The 17,992-nt window shown below is 35.0% G+C and overlaps 1 protein-coding gene across 2 annotated transcripts in view; it reads right to left on the bottom strand.

Annotated features, from left to right (window-relative positions):
* Positions 1 to 17,992, bottom strand: part of MTF2 (metal response element binding transcription factor 2) — a 66,345-nt gene that overhangs the window by 20,354 nt on the left and 27,999 nt on the right. The window contains exons 2-7 of one of the 2 annotated variants that reach the window (XM_053920645.2): positions 7,494 to 7,510; positions 7,312 to 7,413; positions 7,106 to 7,187; positions 3,145 to 3,240; positions 2,806 to 2,906; positions 2,278 to 2,426 (exon numbers count right to left, since the gene is read on the bottom strand). In XM_053920645.2, the coding sequence (XP_053776620.1) occupies positions 2,278 to 2,426; positions 2,806 to 2,906; positions 3,145 to 3,220 (326 nt within the window). In that variant the 5' untranslated portion in view covers positions 3,221 to 3,240; positions 7,106 to 7,187; positions 7,312 to 7,413; positions 7,494 to 7,510. Of the gene's footprint in view, positions 1 to 2,277; positions 2,427 to 2,805; positions 2,907 to 3,144; positions 3,241 to 7,105; positions 7,188 to 7,311; positions 7,511 to 17,992 lie in introns of both variants that reach the window. The other variant, XM_053920644.1, reaches the window with a different exon arrangement.

The raw sequence follows: 17,992 nt of genomic DNA, 5'->3' as shown, positions 1-17,992 counted from the left end.
ACAACTGGGAGCAAGATAGACCGTGCAACCCAGGGTTCCAGCACAGGGAAAGAATACCCCAGAATCTCTGGCTGTAAAAACCAGTGAGAGTTGAGGAGGCAGCGGGAGAAACTCCCAGCCTCACAGGAGAGTTCATTGGGAGACCCACAGGGTCCTAGAACATACATAAACCCACCCACCCAGGAATCAATACCAGAAGGGCCCAATTTGATTGTGCCCTTCAAAAATATGAAGAGGGGGAAGTAACTGAAAGCTGGTGGAGAGCGTAGACAGCGACATTGTTTTCTTTTGGATTCCTCCCCTACATACAATGCCACAACTCAGTGGCATGGATTGCCCCACCCTGGCAAATACCTAAGGATCCACCCCTTACCACGTAACAGGTGTGGCCAGACAAAATATGGCCCAAATGAAAGAACAGATCAAAGCTCCAAAAATAGAACTAAGTGATGAACAGATAGCCGACCTATCAGATGCACAGTTCAAAGCACTGGTAATCAGGATGCTCACAGAAATGGTTGAGTATGTCACAAAATAGAGGAAGAAGTATCGGCTACGCAAAGTGAAAAAAAGGAAAATGTACAGGGAACCAACAGTAAAGGGAAGGAAACTGTGACTCAAATCAACGATTTGGACCAGAAGGAAGAAACATTCAACCAGAACAGAATGAAGAAACAAGAATTCAAAAAAAGGAGGAGAGCCTTAGGAACATCTGGGATATCTTTAAACATTCCAATATCCAAATCATAGGGGTGCCAGAAGGACAAAAGGAAGAGCAAGAAATTGAAAATTTATTTGAAGAAATAATGAAGGAGTACTTCTCCAGTCTGGCAAAGGAACTAGACTTCCAGGAAGTTCAGGAAGCTCAGACTCCCAAAGAAGCTGGACCCAAGGAGGAACACACCAAGGCACATCATAATTACATTACCCAAGATGAAACAGAAGGAGAGAATCTTAGAAGCAGCAAGAGAAAAGGAGATAGTTACCTACGAAGGAGTTCCCATAAGACTGTCAGCGGATTTCTCAAAAGAAACCTTGCAGGCAAGAAGGGGCTGGCAAGAAGTATTCCAAGTCATGAAAGGCAAGGGCCTACATCCAAGATTACTCTATCCAACAAAGCTATCATTTAGAATGGAAGGGAAGATAAAGTGCTTCTCACATAAGGTCAGGTTAAAGGAGTTCATCATCACCCAGCCCTTATTATATGAAAAGTTAAAGGGACTTATCTAAGAAAAAGATGATCAAAAATATGAACAGTAAATTGATAACAAACTCACAGCTATTAACTAAACCTAAAAACAAAACAAAAAACAAAAACTAAGCAAACAACTAGAACAGGAAGAGAATCACAGAAATGGAGATCACGTGGACGGTTATCAGTGGGGGAGTGGGAGGAGAAGAGAGGGGGAAAAGGTAGAGGGAGTAAGTAGCATAAATGGTAGGTAGAAAATAGACGGGGGGGTTAAGAACAGTATAAGAAATTTGGAAGGCAAAGGACTTATATGTACGACCCATGGACATGAACTATAGGGGGGGAATGTGGGTGGGAGGCGTGTGCAGGGTGGAGGGGAATAAAAGGGGGGGTGGAATGGGACAACTGTAATATTAATCAATAAAATATATTTTTAAAAAAAGAACGAGAAATACATAGTTTGGGAGTCATGTCATAAAGAATTTTTGATGGCAATGGAGATTGTCACCTGGAAAAGAGAACACTACTAGTATCTGAATCACAGGAGCGGGAAATACGGTTGTTAGATTGAAAATTTTTAAAAGATTTTATTTAATTTTAGAGAGAGGGAAAGGGAGAGACATTGACCGGTTGCCTCTCACATGCCCCCAACCAGGGACCTGGCCCGGAACTCAGGCAAGTGCCCTGACCAGTAATCAACCCAGCAACCTTTCAGTTCGCAGGCCAGCACTCAATCCACTGAGCCACAGCATCAGTGTTGGACTGAAATATTTTAAGAGTTACCTCCTCAGGGAGATAAGACTTATTTGTTTAGTTCCAAAGAGCAGAATCAAGACCACTAGTCAGAAGTTAAAGGTAAATTTCTAAACATTCTTTGTTAGAACTGATTTATTTATTTAACAAATACTTAATGAAAAAGGTGAATAAAACCACAGCCTCTAATTCCCCTCCCCCAATTTTATTGATACTTTCATGAATTTACAATTCACTATCACTCCAACACCACAATCAATAATAAAAATAAAATCAACAAAATAAGCAAATAAAAATTACTTAAAGGGCATTAAGTAATTATATTTACTTACTCTCCTGGGCCTCCACAATAGCAGTAACATTGCTGGACGTTGGTTTTATGACCTGCATCCCATTCAAGGTCTGCCACACTATAGGGTAATGTCTGCTTCATGACTTGCAACGCTTTGGCATTTGGTCCTTTCTTAAGCGCACCACCCCTCTATATTAGAGGGAAAAGGTTATTTTAAAGAGTGAAGGATAAAATTTATATACAATTCTGTAACTTCAAAATGCTTCTGACACTTCTAAAGAAATTTCCATTCTAAATTTCTTACCATATCACAAACTGTTTGACTAATAATAATCTTTATCTTTTCTTTCAAATTATTACCCCAATTCCAAGACCACTCTCAGAAAACAACTGCAAGAACAGTTGCAAGTCACTTAAGCATCATTAGTCAAATAATAAGCAGCACCTCTTTCTACCCAGCATTGACTGTTCATTTCATTCAAATAAACTTTCAACGTACACAATCATTACGTTGATAGTGCCGTACAAATTCCATTTAGGGCTTTAGCCCAAAACACTTAAAAGATACCTTTGTTGTTGTTGCAAAAACACATTGTCGACACAGCCATTTTTCATCTGAATCAATCACACTGGAATCAATATGAGGTGTGTGACACAACTGATGATATCCTTAATATCAAAAAAAGCATAAAGCAAATTCTATTTTATTAATAAATACTGCAACACAATTTCAAGAAGGCATTTTAGTATTCTCTTTTCCTACATTAATATAATTACAACTGATGAGTAAATTTATCGAAACAGCTTCAAATTACCAATGTAAAGTATTTTTAATCATTAATCTTCAACAGGGGCATTACATATGTAACAAAACTTTTCCACAAGATTAAAAGAAATCAATGTTTACCTTGACCACACTTATCACATATAACCATTTCATTGGGAGCCTCTGAATACTCTTCCTGACATATTGTACAGACCATTTCCCCACTTCCAGTGGCTCCTGAAATATTTAAAATGATATTATTTATTTAAAATAATAAAGAAGTATTCCATATAACAAAACTACTTTTTGACTCAGTGAGTAGCCTTTATTGGTGATGTTTGTTCACTAGAAAGTAATTTATTTGCAAGGCAAAATACTACATATTAAATGCTATCTCTCTGCTCCCTGTGTTCTTCCCACCTTTAATTTAAGAAGCCTAACTGTCTACATTCATAATTTAACCTGATTTTTGGCACAGGGCATAATTTAACCTGCTCTCAGGCAGAATACCTTATCATTTATTTCTAATATTCCCATTCTCCAGGGGGAAGGGAAGAGGATGTTTTGTCAACACAAGAACTATTCTCCAAAACACACATCTGTATCTACTGCATGTATGGTGTGTTCACTCACTGTACACTGCCTCAGGACTAACACAAAAGGGCAAAGAAGATCTATCAATATCTCCTTTTCTTTGGATTTGGAACATTTCTTTTTATTTACTAATTTACAAAAGAGATTGAACATCAATTATTTAATCTCTAGCTTCTGAAATCTGGGAATATGGTACCCAAAATTATACCCCAACAAAATCCCACTGCAACAAAATTTGGGGGTTCTAGTTAATTATACTTTTTACCTGCATAGGTAAATTATTTCTTTCTTAAACATTTTTCTGCTAAAAACAATTACATTCTATAAAATTTAGAATATGATTTTGATCCTCTAACAATTATTTCCAATATTCTCTTCTCATCAATTTCAATATACATAGTCAAAATATTAACATGTATGTTTTATTCACATAGCAACAATAAAAAATTTCAGTTCTGTGCTATGAGCCAAGCATTGTTAGGTTTTTGACATATACTATTTTGTTTAATTTTGCAACGTATTAGATAAGTATTCTATTTAAAGAGAAGTAACTGAAGCTCAGAAAAATAAAGTAACTAAACCAAGGAGTCATAAAGTATCAAGGCTAGGATTCAAACCCTATGCCAGATATGCCAGAGCCAATACTCTATCCACTGTGAGATACTTCCTTTCATTAATACTATATAATATTTCTTCTATCAAAAGCATTTTTCACTCCACAGTTTTCAAAATTGTAACTTTAAATACCTACATATTATTCCATCCGGTAGAAAGAACCAAATTTACTTTATTATGTTTCTATTCTTACTCATACAAGTTAAACCAAATTTCTTGTTCAATTTTTGCAGTTTTTCTTGTTTGTTTTGGTTTCTTGTCCTCTCTAGCCTCCTGCTTTCCCAAGGTTTGTGTACTTCCTTGCACGGTTGTTGGCTAAACATGTCCTCCCAGTTTCTGAGTTTATGGTTACCATCAGGACGGCAACCAGACTGATCCTAGGACCTCTCTGTCCAAGTCTGCAATTCCCTGGGAAAGAACCGATAGTCCCAGATTGGGATAGGTGCCTGATCTGACTTCTTCTGCAAGGATGTGGACTGCTGTGGGAGAAGGTAGCTCCTCAGAAAAGCAGGTGCTGATTCAATAAACAATATGTGTTCACCTCAGGAAATAATCATGAGAAAGTAGGGAATTGTCTTTACTTGTGAAATCTAAGTACACCTTTTTTACCATCAAGTTGACAAGAACTTTCTGTGTAGTTTACTAGCCTTCTATAGGCTCCCTCATTCTAAATCCAACTCACGATAAAGTTCAAACCATTTCATCTTCAATATACCAACTTTCTTGTTGTTGCTCAAATAAGACTTCAGTAAATATTTTTCATCTAGTTATTTTTACTTTTAAATTCATTTTGAATAAACTGCTATATAAACTGAAAGAGTATAAAACATTTTTATGCATTTAATGCAACTGTTGAAAGGAATACCCAAAATAGAAATTTACACTGTCAACAGCAGTGTATCATTTTCATAAAAACCATAACAGCATTAGGTGTTAAAATAAAAAATCCCTTTAAATTCATTTAATGATTTTAACATGTTATCTCCCTTTTGTAATGCACATTTCTCTGACTACTAACATGACTATATATTTTTCCTTATTTATGTAAACTTTTCAAAGGAATCTTATTAGATGAGTGAAATTCCTCTAATTTATTAAGTTATTTTGATATTATCTATTATTAGCAGGTTTCTTACAGGAAAACCACTAAAACTTCTCTCCACACTGAAATCTGTCATAATGCAGTTTTCAGGTTCACTTGCTCGTTCTATAGCAACTCCAAGTTACATGTGTGCTACTTTGTGGGTGTTACAAAGAGTTAATGGCCAAGGGTCAATCCTTGGTAATTCTAAGGAGAGTAAAAGCAGCCAGGGAGGAAAGAACCACCAGACTACTAAACTGATATACTGGGTGGGGTACATGTTGGACAGGACCCTCATTTCCATGACAACTTTCTATCCCTATGTACCACTGATCTTCGGAAGGAAGGAAGGAAGGAAGGAAGGAAAAAAGGGAGGAAGGGAGGAAAACGAGGAGATAAAAGCCAGAGAAACCTGTATTTAACTCACAGGAACCTTGAAAAGGTAGAAGAGTTGAAAGAGTCATAGCTAATAGAGGAGGAACAGAAGCAGTTTAATTGTTTCACCATAGACAGACTCGGGTTTACAAACTGAAAAAGGGGAATTCTGTATGTGGGGTAGTAACATCTGCCCAATACCACTACTGTTTAAGACATCCTATCCTCCTACTGCTTTTCTCACTGACCCATCAATTGCAGCAGATTCAAAAATATAATACAACATGCAGTAACCTATCATAAAGTTGCACTTGGGATTCTAATACATAGCCCAATAGCTAAATACTAGTACCCAACCTTTAGGGAAAGAGAATTTACATCTCCTTTCTACAACAGGATATACAAAACACAGGTCTTAGTGTAGGCCTATTAACTTGGTAAAAGGAAAACCAAAACCGCTGCTTTAGTGTGCAGCTAAAATACTCAAGATTTTTAGTATTCATACTTTTTAAAAATAAAGCACTTTCGATGAAAGAGATTCCTAGAAAAACACCTTTATTTACCAGATTCAAAGGGCAGACAGCAATTACAGTTTGTAAAAATAGAAAGCATTGTAAGAAACATACCTATAACAAGCCAAGGCATACCTGTATTCATTTTTACTTGTATCCAATATAGCCTCATTTTCCCATATAAACATTTAAAAATAGTGATTTTTAAACCATTCTTATAAATGAATACTTCTAGTACTCTAAGCCTGTTTAATATATCCTGATTCCCCCATACGTCTGATAAATACTACGTTCTCAGTATCAGTTCTCTACATTGTATTAATATAAACAAGTAATGGTTAAGATGAAGCCCAAAGTGTTTCTTAAGTTCTTAGAAGGGTCCTAAAAAGTTTATAGGTGTGCATCAGTGACACATCGGTCTTCTAGTCTACCTCTACACCACAGGAGTGAATTTTTTCTTCTGTGCTCTTTAATATAGATCAGCGATTTTCAGTCAGTGTGATACAAGAATTTTTAAAATATGCAATACCTGACTATATTTAGTCAGGGACATTGACCTCTTTTCCCCTAGATTGTCAAATAAAAAAATGACAACAGCCAACACAATAGTCATCTGTTGCGAATGAATCAATGAATCAAAGTTATACTTTTTTGGGGGGTCATGTCAGCAAAATATATTATTTTGTGGTGTGCCACAAAATTTTAGTAATTAGTTTCTGTGTACCATGAGATGAAAAGGTTGATAATCATTGATATAGATTATGACTCCCTGAAGACTATGAAGGCAATATTGATTTTTTTACTCTCCCCAAGTGATTCTGAGATATCTTAATATACTGCTGAACAAATAATAATCAAAAAGGACAAGTGAAAAAGTTATCAAATTTTAGTATAAATCATGTTCAAGAGAAACTATAGCACCTACCTGTTTGAATGTCCTTCCAGAGAACCCAGGATTTAGAACTGTCTTCAAATATGATGAAGCAGCTCTGTTTCAATATGTTTATCTGAAATACAGAGAAATACTTGTGATTTCTCTTAAAATTAAAAACATGAAGTTAAATTTAAATGCAAAATTATTAAAAGTTTATTATAAAACTGTAAAAAATATTTTATATTACGGTAACTTGCCTTTTTGATAGTTCCAAGATAAAACAAGCCATCTGACCATCTAGCTAGGACATCCTGACCCTCTTCAAATTTACATGCTGGCTTTTTGATTTTATGTCCATCCTGTAAAGACAGCTTGGTCAAGGATGTTGGGGTCTTTTGGTTTCGGCGTAAAGGAGACCGCTTGTGGACCAGTGAATTACCTGCCCCTGTAGAGTCTCTGGTTAGAAAATAAAAGACAAGCATATGTAAGATTAATTTACTTGTAGAGCTTATTTTATACCAATGATATCATATATTAAAATGTTTGATTTATAAAAAACCTTAAATTGAGGGGAAAACATAACCAATACCTCAAATCACAAACACTTTCCAGAAACAAGTAAGTTTAAAACAAAATGACAGTTCTCAATATTCATTCAGAGCCTATCTGAGTTGAGGCCAGGATTCAACAACCACTCCAAGATAATAATGGCAGCTAACAACAAAACAACAGCTCTAAGTTCAAGTGGACAGGCCATGGTCGTCAGCAAAGAATGTTTTGAATCTCAAAACTGGGTTTAGACAAACTAAAAAGAGTTACCTGATACAATTTCATAAGCACTTGATAAAGATCAAAAATGATTATGCCACATGTAGTTAAACACACTAACCAGTGATTTGGGGGAAGCTGGGTATATTCAACTCATTGAAAAGGTAGTCATGACCTCTCTACAGGAAATCACTACTGAATTGATTCTTTTTTTTTTTTTTTTTTGGCAGTTTCAGTGAACATTATTGTAATAACTGAAAAGAGCACACAGATGAGTAAATGACACCTCCCCTGGCTAAGCTCATGGTAGTTTGTGGAAGACTGACACTTAATCAATAATTACAATATGATGAGAAGAACACAGCAATAGGTTTGAGAGCAGTTCTATGAGATCACATTAAAAAAAAAAAACTCTGTGTAGGAAAATGACATGTTGACGATGATGAAGCCTTGACCAAGTTGGAATATGTGAACTTGACCTTCAAAAAGTAGAGACTGAGGGTTATTTTTCTCTCACTACAGAAGCAGCACATTGTAGAAAATGTATAAAATAAAGATATGCCAAAAGAACAAACCAAAAGCTAGTTACTGCCATTTTGCATAATATAGAGAAAAGTACTGTTAATACTATAAAAGGTATTTCTTTTGCCCTTTTTTGTGTATAGGAATATACACAAATTATACAAATTATATATGCATATATTTTTACCCAATTCAAGGACTAAACAGTTTGTTATACAGTCACATCTTTTTTTGCACATCTAAGACTATTTCCACACTATCAAATCCTAGAAGAATTTACTACAGATTGAAAACAGTCTTTTTTTTTTTTACATTGTATTGTTGTTCAAGTATAATTTTCTGCCTCCCCCCCCCCAGCCATCCCCACCTCCCTCCCCTGATTCCAACCCCCTTGGTTTTGTCCATGTGTCCTTTCCTGCAAACCCTTCACCCTTCTCCCCCTTCATTACCTCCTCCCATCTCCCCTCTGGTTACTCTCCGTTTGTTCTTAATTTCAATGTCTCTGGTTATATTTTGTTTGTTTGTTTTGTTGATTAGGTCCCACTTAAAGGTGAGATCACATGGTATTTGTTTTTCACCACCTGGCTTATTTCACTTAGCATAATGTTTTCCAGTTCCATCCATGCTGTTGCAAAGGGTAGGAGCTCCTTTCTTTCAGCTGCATAATATTCCATTTACATAGTAAATGTACCATAGTTTTTTGATCCATTCATTTACTGATGGGTATTCAGGTTGCTTCCAGCACTTGGCTATTGTAAATTGTGTTGCTATGAACGTTGGGGTGATTCTGAATTGATTCTTATATATCAACAGTAATATATCACAGTCTCTCAAATAGGCACACAGGGAGTTTAAAGTAAAAATCAGGAACCATCAGTTTCATAAAATCACAATCAGATGAGAAAGAGATATATAAAATAATTTTACTTTTGTAAATAAAAGAGCCAAAAGTTACACATTCTAAAATAACATGTATTAGTTATCCCATAAACAACACAACATACCACCATCAATTTTTGTAATGATAACAAAGCAGAGTTCATTTTGTTTCACTTTCCCAGTTTAGATTGTTTTTTACTGATTAAACATAAACAATATGTAAAACTAGATAGGTAATAATTCAAAAATAGCGTAACAGGTAAGTAAAAATAAAATTAAATGTAGAAGAAAAAAATGTTTTCATACTTAGGAATTGGGAATACCTCATTTCAATTCTTAAGAATATACAAATTCTGGGAAATTCTATCATAAGGTAAACAACATGGTTAAACCTTGAGAACATTATGCAAAGCAAAATAAACCATACAAAAAGGGCAAATATTCCACTTATAGGATGTAATGAGTAGTAAAATTCATACAGAGAGTATAATGGTAGTTTAAAGGGTATAGAGTTTCAGTTTGAAATATATACATTTTAAAGGTACCTGTTTTCTCCCCAAATCTCCCAAATGTATTGAAAAACACTAATCTACACATCCAAGAAGTTCGACAAACTCCAAGTAGCATAAATGCAAAGATCTCTATACCCAGGCATATAATAGTAAAAATGCTGAAAGACAAAGAGAAAATCTTGAAAGCAGTGAGAAAATTACTCATCCCCTACATGGAAACCCAGTAAAATAACTTCTCATCAGAAACAATAAAGGCGAGGAGGCAGTGAGATAACATACTCAAAGTGCTGAAAGGAAAAATCCTGTCAATCAAAAATCTTATACCCAGCAAAACTGTGTTTCAAAAATGAAGGTTAATAAAAGATACTCCCAGATAAACAAACACAGAGAATCTGATACTAGCACAGCACCTTACAAGAAATGCTAAAGAAAATTCTTAGGGCTGAAAACAAGTAAACCAAGATGAAAATTCAAAAAACACACACATACAAGAAAACAAAGAACACTGGTAAAAGTAGTTACAGAATACACTATAAGTATGCATTTTTCCTCTAATATAAGCATATGAAACAATACATATATAATTTTATTGGTAGGCCTATAACATATAGAAATGTAACATATTTGACACAAAGAAGGTGATAGAAACTAAATTGTACTAAAAGAATAACACCAACCCTGACCAGTGTGGCTCAGTTAGTCGAGCATCTTCCGGTAAAGCAAAATGGCCCCCAGTTCAATTCCTAGTCAGGGCACATGCCTGGATTGTGAGTTTGGTCCCTGGTCAGGGTGCATATGAAAGGCAACTGATTGATGTTTCTCTCCTTCTTTTTCTCTCTCCTTTCCACATTCTTATAATGGTAAATAAAAGAGTAAATACAAATGAAGTATGTCATTTCAAGGAAATATCGGCCATATACCCAAGTTACTCATTAATGCAAGTAAAAATGATGTTCCTTGAAAACCTGCTAGTTAAACTGGCAACTTAAACCACGGCCTAAATACCTTACGTATACTTTTTAATTTATCGCACATACTAAAAACCTAAACTCTATGTTAGGAGTTAGTGAAAGTAACTTACTGTTTCATCAAGAATGTCCTTAAATGAAACAGGATTTTTGGTGTGCATGTGTGTGTGCATGTGTGTGTTTTCTGGGAGTGCTCAACAATGAAGAGTACTAGTTACAGTTTGATGCCACTGACTCGTTTCATGCTAAGGCACACAGGAGTTTGACAACACATTGTTTTTACACCATCTGTACAAATGCCAAAACACTGGTAGAAGCAAGTAACATCTTAGCACTATCATGAAAATAGTTTTGACCTTGTAGATCCCCTGAAAGACTCTGAGAACCAATGCTGTAAATAAAAAATATATATATATTGCCATATATTATTGACATAGTTGTGAGGAAAAGGCACTTTAGTACTATGATTAGAGGGGTTAAAAGATTTAAAAGTCTAACAAGGTAAGTGCTAGAGATAAGTAAAAATGTCTGATGAGTCACTACAATGAATTTTATCACCGGGAATGCTCAACGCCAGGCTGAGAACCTTCTTTCTCCAGATACTGAAAACAACTTAATGCCTTCAAATCATCATATTAAAATTACAACTTTCTAAAAAGCTCTGAATCCAGTGGTTGAGGGATTTTTGCTTCAAGTTAAAGAATTGAACCAAAACCTGAGCAACATAATTACGGATGAGAAATGACCTCAACAGAATGTTGGGGTAACTACTAAGACCCAGAGTCTACCTATTCTAGAGTGGAAGATGTGCAAAAATTAAAATGCAAACATTCCCAGTTAGTTCCATATGCTCTGCTACTGCTTCAACAAATTCTCTCCCTTTTTCATGATGGCAGGTCTGTCTCCACTTTACTTCCCACTGTATTACTCTCATTGCAAAGTAAATCCTTAGACAAACATTTCCTTACTTTTTCATCTCCTAGTGTTTTTGCCCTGTTATCTCCTAATATGTCAGTGATATCCAATCTTATAGTTACTCTTGATTCCGCATACCCCTTCCATTACCACCTTCTTATTTTTCCCCTCCGTACACAGCCGAACCTCTGGAGAAAAGTTACTAAATTCCTACTATGTGCTCAACTATACATTAAGCATTATGCATATTTATTTATTCACAAGTCACTTTGAGTCCCTATTATAAGTCATTTACTATGGCAGGGGAACAAAGATAACTTAATACTCAAAACACTATGGAGACATTATTACAAATGATGACTTCACAGATCCCTTTTTACATATAAAGAAATTGACAGTAACTACAGAGGAAGGGGGAGAGTTAATGGGATAATAGGGGAAGGGCCATCAAGGAACATGTATAAAGGACACATGGACAAAGCCAAAGGGTGTAGGTTTGAGGGTGGGAATTGGGGATGAGGAGGGCAGGGGGGCTTGGTGGGGAGTGTGAAAATGGAGACAACTGTACTTGAAAAACAACAATAAAAAAAGAAACTGTAACTGTAAGAAGGCAGATTAAAGACATTGACCGAGGTTATACAATTACAAGCCAGGGCCAGCCTTCAATAAATCTTTCCACTGGCGTCTTTCCATTGACATTCCACTATGCTCAAGTATTTTCAAGAATTTATAGGGAAAAGAGAACTAAAATTCTCTTGATTCCTTGTGTTCCTATTTCTTTCCTCCCATGCACAAACTTCTGCAGCCCAGTTACACATACTTAACTGTTTCTACTCCTACAGTGTTCCCCATTTAGTCTTCAGCAGACTACAACACATACTACCATTCCCAAAGCAAACAACATATCGAAAACAGTGCATGTGTTTATTTACTCTTATTACAGATGTGTCTCAATGTTCTACATAGGGCACACTACATAAAAAGCAGAAAGGTTATATGGAATTTATAAAGCTCAGGTTTAATTCAAGAAAAATTTGTATTCAAAGAGTTAAATTTCTTCTAAAAATACCTGTATGCACAAATAATCTGTTTTGTTTTGAGTAAATAACAGATTCTAATTCCCATTCTAAGGCAAATATACACCAATTCTTTATCCATATAAACATGAAGAACAAAAATCAAATATAAAACTGCATTAACAAAGATACATGTGAAAATGTTATTCTCTGCCTGAAGAAATTTTACAGAAAAGAAAGAAAGAAAAGGGTAAATAAATGATACATATAACACAACTAGGATAAATAATGTGCACATCTCCCTAAGGTTCCCCCCCGCATTAATGTCACTGATAACTTCCCTCCTCTCTAGAATGTGACCTTTATTAGAAGTCAGTTAATTTTTCTAATGTTCAAATTTATTCTTTGCTTTCTGATTGCAAAGGTAAACATGCAAAGAGATGGTAAAATAAATAATACAGAAACACATAGTCAAAGTGAGTATTCCCTATTCTACCTCCTCCCACAAATTAAACTGTTAAACTTCTGATTTTTCTTATGTACATACTACATATATAAATGTAATTCACATATACATTTTAACAAAAAGTAGATTATATACTGTTCTGTAACTTTTCTCACAAAACAAATTATCTTTGACAATGTAATATCCGTCTGTATAAATATAAAAGTATATAAGATAATCTTATCATCAACTGCTAAGCTACTTTCAAACTATTACCTAAATAAAGAACATTTAGGATATTCCCAATGTTTCACTATTACAAGCAATAATAAAAAGTTCATTCTTTTACATCCTATTTTAAGTGTTCCAAATACTATATAAATTCATAAAGAATAATTGGTGAATCAAAGAATATGTACTTTTTACTGAAAAAATTACAAATATACACAAAAGCAACAAAACAAGTATAACAAGTATAATGAAGCATCAGGTTTTCACCATCCAGTTTCAACTATCATCTCATGGCCACTATTATTTCATTAAAGACTCCACTTCTTCTTAACCCATATTATATATGTATTTTAATGTGGTATTGTCAAATGAATCTCCAAAAAAAGTACCAATTAACACGCCCATTCACACTATGAGAGTAAACGTGATGGCCCACACATTCACCGACAATGAGTTATTACCCTTTTGTTACTTCACACACACACACACACACACACACACACACACACACACACACACACACACACAGAGTTTCTATCTGTATTTCTATTATTGCAGAAGCATTTTTTCCCCATAGATTTGTTAACAATTTGTACATATTCTGGAAACTGCAGTTGATATTCTTGGCCTGTCTTATAAACTAAAATGTTAATCTGTTTTATAATTTTCAAGAGCATTTTATATATTATAAATAATAACACTTTACGATACTTGTTAGAAATATTTTCCCCAGTATATACACTGTAAAATCATCATGACAAATAGACTGATAAGGGAACCAGTATTCTTTTTTTTTAAAGATTTCATTTATTTATTTTTAGAGGGAGGGGAAGGGAAGGAGAAAGAGGGAGAGAAATGTCAATGTGTGGTTGCCTCTCACAAGCCCCCTACTGGGGACCGGGCCACAACCCAAGCATGTGCCCTGACTAAGAATCGAACCAGCGATCCTTTGGTTTGCAGCCCACGCTCAATCCACTGAGCTACACCAGCCAGGTCAGGAATCAGTATTTCTGTGTGCACAGCTGACTCTGGTCAGCAGCTACAAAGCTACTCATATTGCATACAGGCTAGGCTTTCTCTCCTGATTAAGAAGTCAGACCAAAGAAAATTTAAACAGAAAACCAAAACAAACAAAGGAGTAGGCCCACATGCCCTTTCCTTAAGCTCTATACTCCCTACCTCTGCTGTGGGGTTATGTAAGATGTTCCCTCCTTTTCCCAACATCCATTAAACCTCCACTACATACCTTTTCATTTTATAGGATGTTAAAAACATCTAGAATACCCTTGCTTCTCTCAATGGAGTTGATGCAAATTAAATTCTATGTATTTGGCAGATAATTTTAGCAAATAAGTTCAATAAAATTCCAATTAATTCCAGCAAGATTTTTTGAGGCCAAACATTTTATAAAATTCAATGAACTAAAAGTCCATGGAATACCTAAGTCAACTTTTAAAAGAAACAACAAAGAAAAAACTTGCCCTATCAGACACTGTGACATACTCCAGAGAAAAACTGTTCCAGAAAAAAGGAAACAGACAATAAAAGCAATGCAATAGCCCTGGCTGGTGTGGCTCAGTGGATTGAGAATTGGACTACGAAGCAAAGGGCTGCCAGTTCGATTCCCAGTCAGGGCACATGCCTGGGTTGCGGGCCAGGTCCCCAGTCGGGAGCTCCTGACAGGCAACCACACATGGATGTTTCCCTCTTTCTCTTTCTCTCTCCCTTCCCCTCTCTCTAAAAATAAATAAATAAATAAAGTCTTTAAAAAAATGGACAGGAAATTGGCAAAAGTGAAATAGAAATTTTTTAAAAAGCAATGCAAAACAGATTCATTTATGGGATGTTGATCATGATGAAAGTAATAACACAGATCAGTACAGAAAGGATGCATTATTTAGTAAATTGTTTTTGGGCAACTGGCCAACTTAAAGAAATTGTATCACTAACTTACAGTATACACACACACACACACACACACACACACACACAAATGAACTCCAGATGGATTAATGACATAAAAGTAAATTTTAAAACCTGAAATCTAATTTGAAAATGTAGAATACTGTTGTGATCTTCAAAGTGGAGTATACATTCTGCAACAAAAAAAGCTTGCAAATGTGTTGATGAAAACAGAAGCGGAACAAAATTTAGAGCACAATTACCATCCATGCAAACCGAAAACATGCATATGCAGGATGTATATTAAATATATTCAGTGGGTAAGTTAAGATGATTAGTAGGTTAAAGTGGGAACTCGAAAACTGGGGAATCTGAACATATCCTATCATAGACTTGGAATGATGTATACTTTTTCCAATGTTTCTAAGATCTGATTCAACACATCCATTCCTCATAGTACACAATACAGAACTAGCAGAATAATAAGTCATTATGTCAAGAATAGTCACTACTATCATCACTACTTGCTATCTGCTTTTCCTATTTGACAACACACAGAGACAGATCATTTCTATCTATAATGCCATCATTATTATTGAAGTATTTTCTTCTTTACTGCTACTGATATCCATTTTGAAAGACAATGCCTGGACAAAGAAGCTCTCCCTTCTTGGTTGACTACTTCCACAATAAATATGAACCTGATTCAACAACTTGGGAATTGGATATATAATTCAAATAATGTGGCTCTTTTCCCCTTCCATACCCAATCCCCACTTTATTCCCCCAACTAACAAGGAAACTACCTGAATATTACATGTGAGACCATGGATAGTTTATTTCATCTGTCTTAGATAATCTCTGAGGACTACTATCAGGCTAATACTTAAAAACATGAGTTAAGGATTTGACATAGGGTATAATTTCTCAGTAAGTACTGGAAGAAATTTCAAGAAATTCAACTCACTTTCAGGTTAACTGTTCTTCCTTTAACACAGTCAAAGTCCCTACCTTTGAAACCCAAGATTTTGGTAGGTAAAGACTCAGCTAGACCTTCTTCTTAAGGTTCCTTTCTTGATTCAGGTACACCCACCAAGTTCAGGTTAGATGTTCTCTTGGTTTGCTATAGTTCTCCCATCATTATATCTCTCACAATTTGCCTACTTACTTGTCTTTACTACCCATCTCCTAATAATTTGTATTCAGAGAGGGGAAACGACTGTCCCATTTTGTTTCTCATTACTTTCCCTGTACCTAACACAGAGCCCAGAATGTTAGGAACACAACAATCAATGACTTACCAGCAAAAGCTAAATGGCATAACCTTATCAAACATCTTTTCTTATTCCCTTTTTATTTTTCCCAGAGCTGTTTATAAATGTGTCCCTTTATTGCTTCCTTGTTTCAAATTGTCAAGGATCATTTCAAACCTTTCTTTTTTCCACAAGTAACTCTTGCTTCCAGAGCTCTCCATGTTCCTGTACCAAATTTGGATTATTGCCCTGTAGTCTAGCCCTTGTCACCTTCAAAGTTCTCCTTATTACTCTGTATTCTGCATCACATACTATTTTGCTGAAGTAATGGCTTGCTAATAAAAGGAAGTGTGTATGTGAATATTCTGAGAATTTACGTATCCAAAATTATCTCAGTCCTTCCCTAGCAAATGACAGATACTTTTCTGTATGTGGTATTGTATGTTGAAAATAACTTTCCCATGCAAGTTCCTTGATATTCCTATACTATTACAGTCAGCAGTTGGCACTGATGATGAAAATGAAGATTAAATTATCTATGCTTCATCCCAGGATGTATGTTTCACAAAATATTTATAAAAATTGACTAAATACTGAATCACAAAGCAAGTATCAACAAATTTCAAGGTATAAAATCATACTGCATATGTTCTTAATTGCAATGGTATAAGACTAAAATCAAGAAAAAGATAACTGAAAAGTTTGAAAATCAAGACAGAGTCCTAAATAACCCATGGGCCAAAGAAATCATAATGGAAATTAGCAAGTACGCTGAAGTGAACAATAACAAATATATCTCATATTAAAACTCATAAAAGCAGCTAAAGCAATACTTAGATAAGTCTAACAGTAGTTATTAGAAAAGAAAAAATTAAGACTTGTTTTGAAATCTAAAATATGATTTATCCTTGTGTATTTTGTTGCTTCTGGATGGAATGTTCTGTATATATCTATTAAGTCCATCTGTTCTAACATGTCATTTAAGGCCAATGTTTCCTTATTGATTATACGTCTGGATAACCTATCCACTGATGAAAGTGGGGTATTAAAGTCCCCTAGCATTACTGTAATTTCTACCTATTTTCCCCTTTAGGTCTGTTAATATTTATATATTTAAGTGCTCCTTTTTGGGTGCATAGATAATTACAAATATTATAGCCTCTTGTTGTACTCATCCCTTTCCATTATGCAACAACCTTCTGTGTCCATTATTACAGTCTTTTCTGACCAAAATGGTATGAAACTAGAAATCAACTACAAGAAGAAAACTGGAAAATTCACAAATACCTGGAGATTAAACATGCTACTGAACAACCGGTAGATAAAACAAGAAATTAAAAAGTATCTTGAGTCAAATTAAAATGGAAATACTACATACCAAAACTATGGGATACAGCAAAACCAGTACTAAGAGGGAAATTCATAGCAATTAATGACTATATCAAGAAACATAAGAAATCTCAAACAATCTAACTTCAAACCTCAAGGAACTAGGAAGAGAAAAACAAACAAAGCCTAAAGTTATTA

The sequence above is a fragment of the Desmodus rotundus genome, chromosome 3 (genome assembly GCF_022682495.2).
Source record: "Desmodus rotundus isolate HL8 chromosome 3, HLdesRot8A.1, whole genome shotgun sequence".
Taxonomy (NCBI): Eukaryota; Metazoa; Chordata; class Mammalia; order Chiroptera; family Phyllostomidae; genus Desmodus; species Desmodus rotundus.
This window is presented reverse-complemented; position numbering and strand designations above follow the sequence as displayed.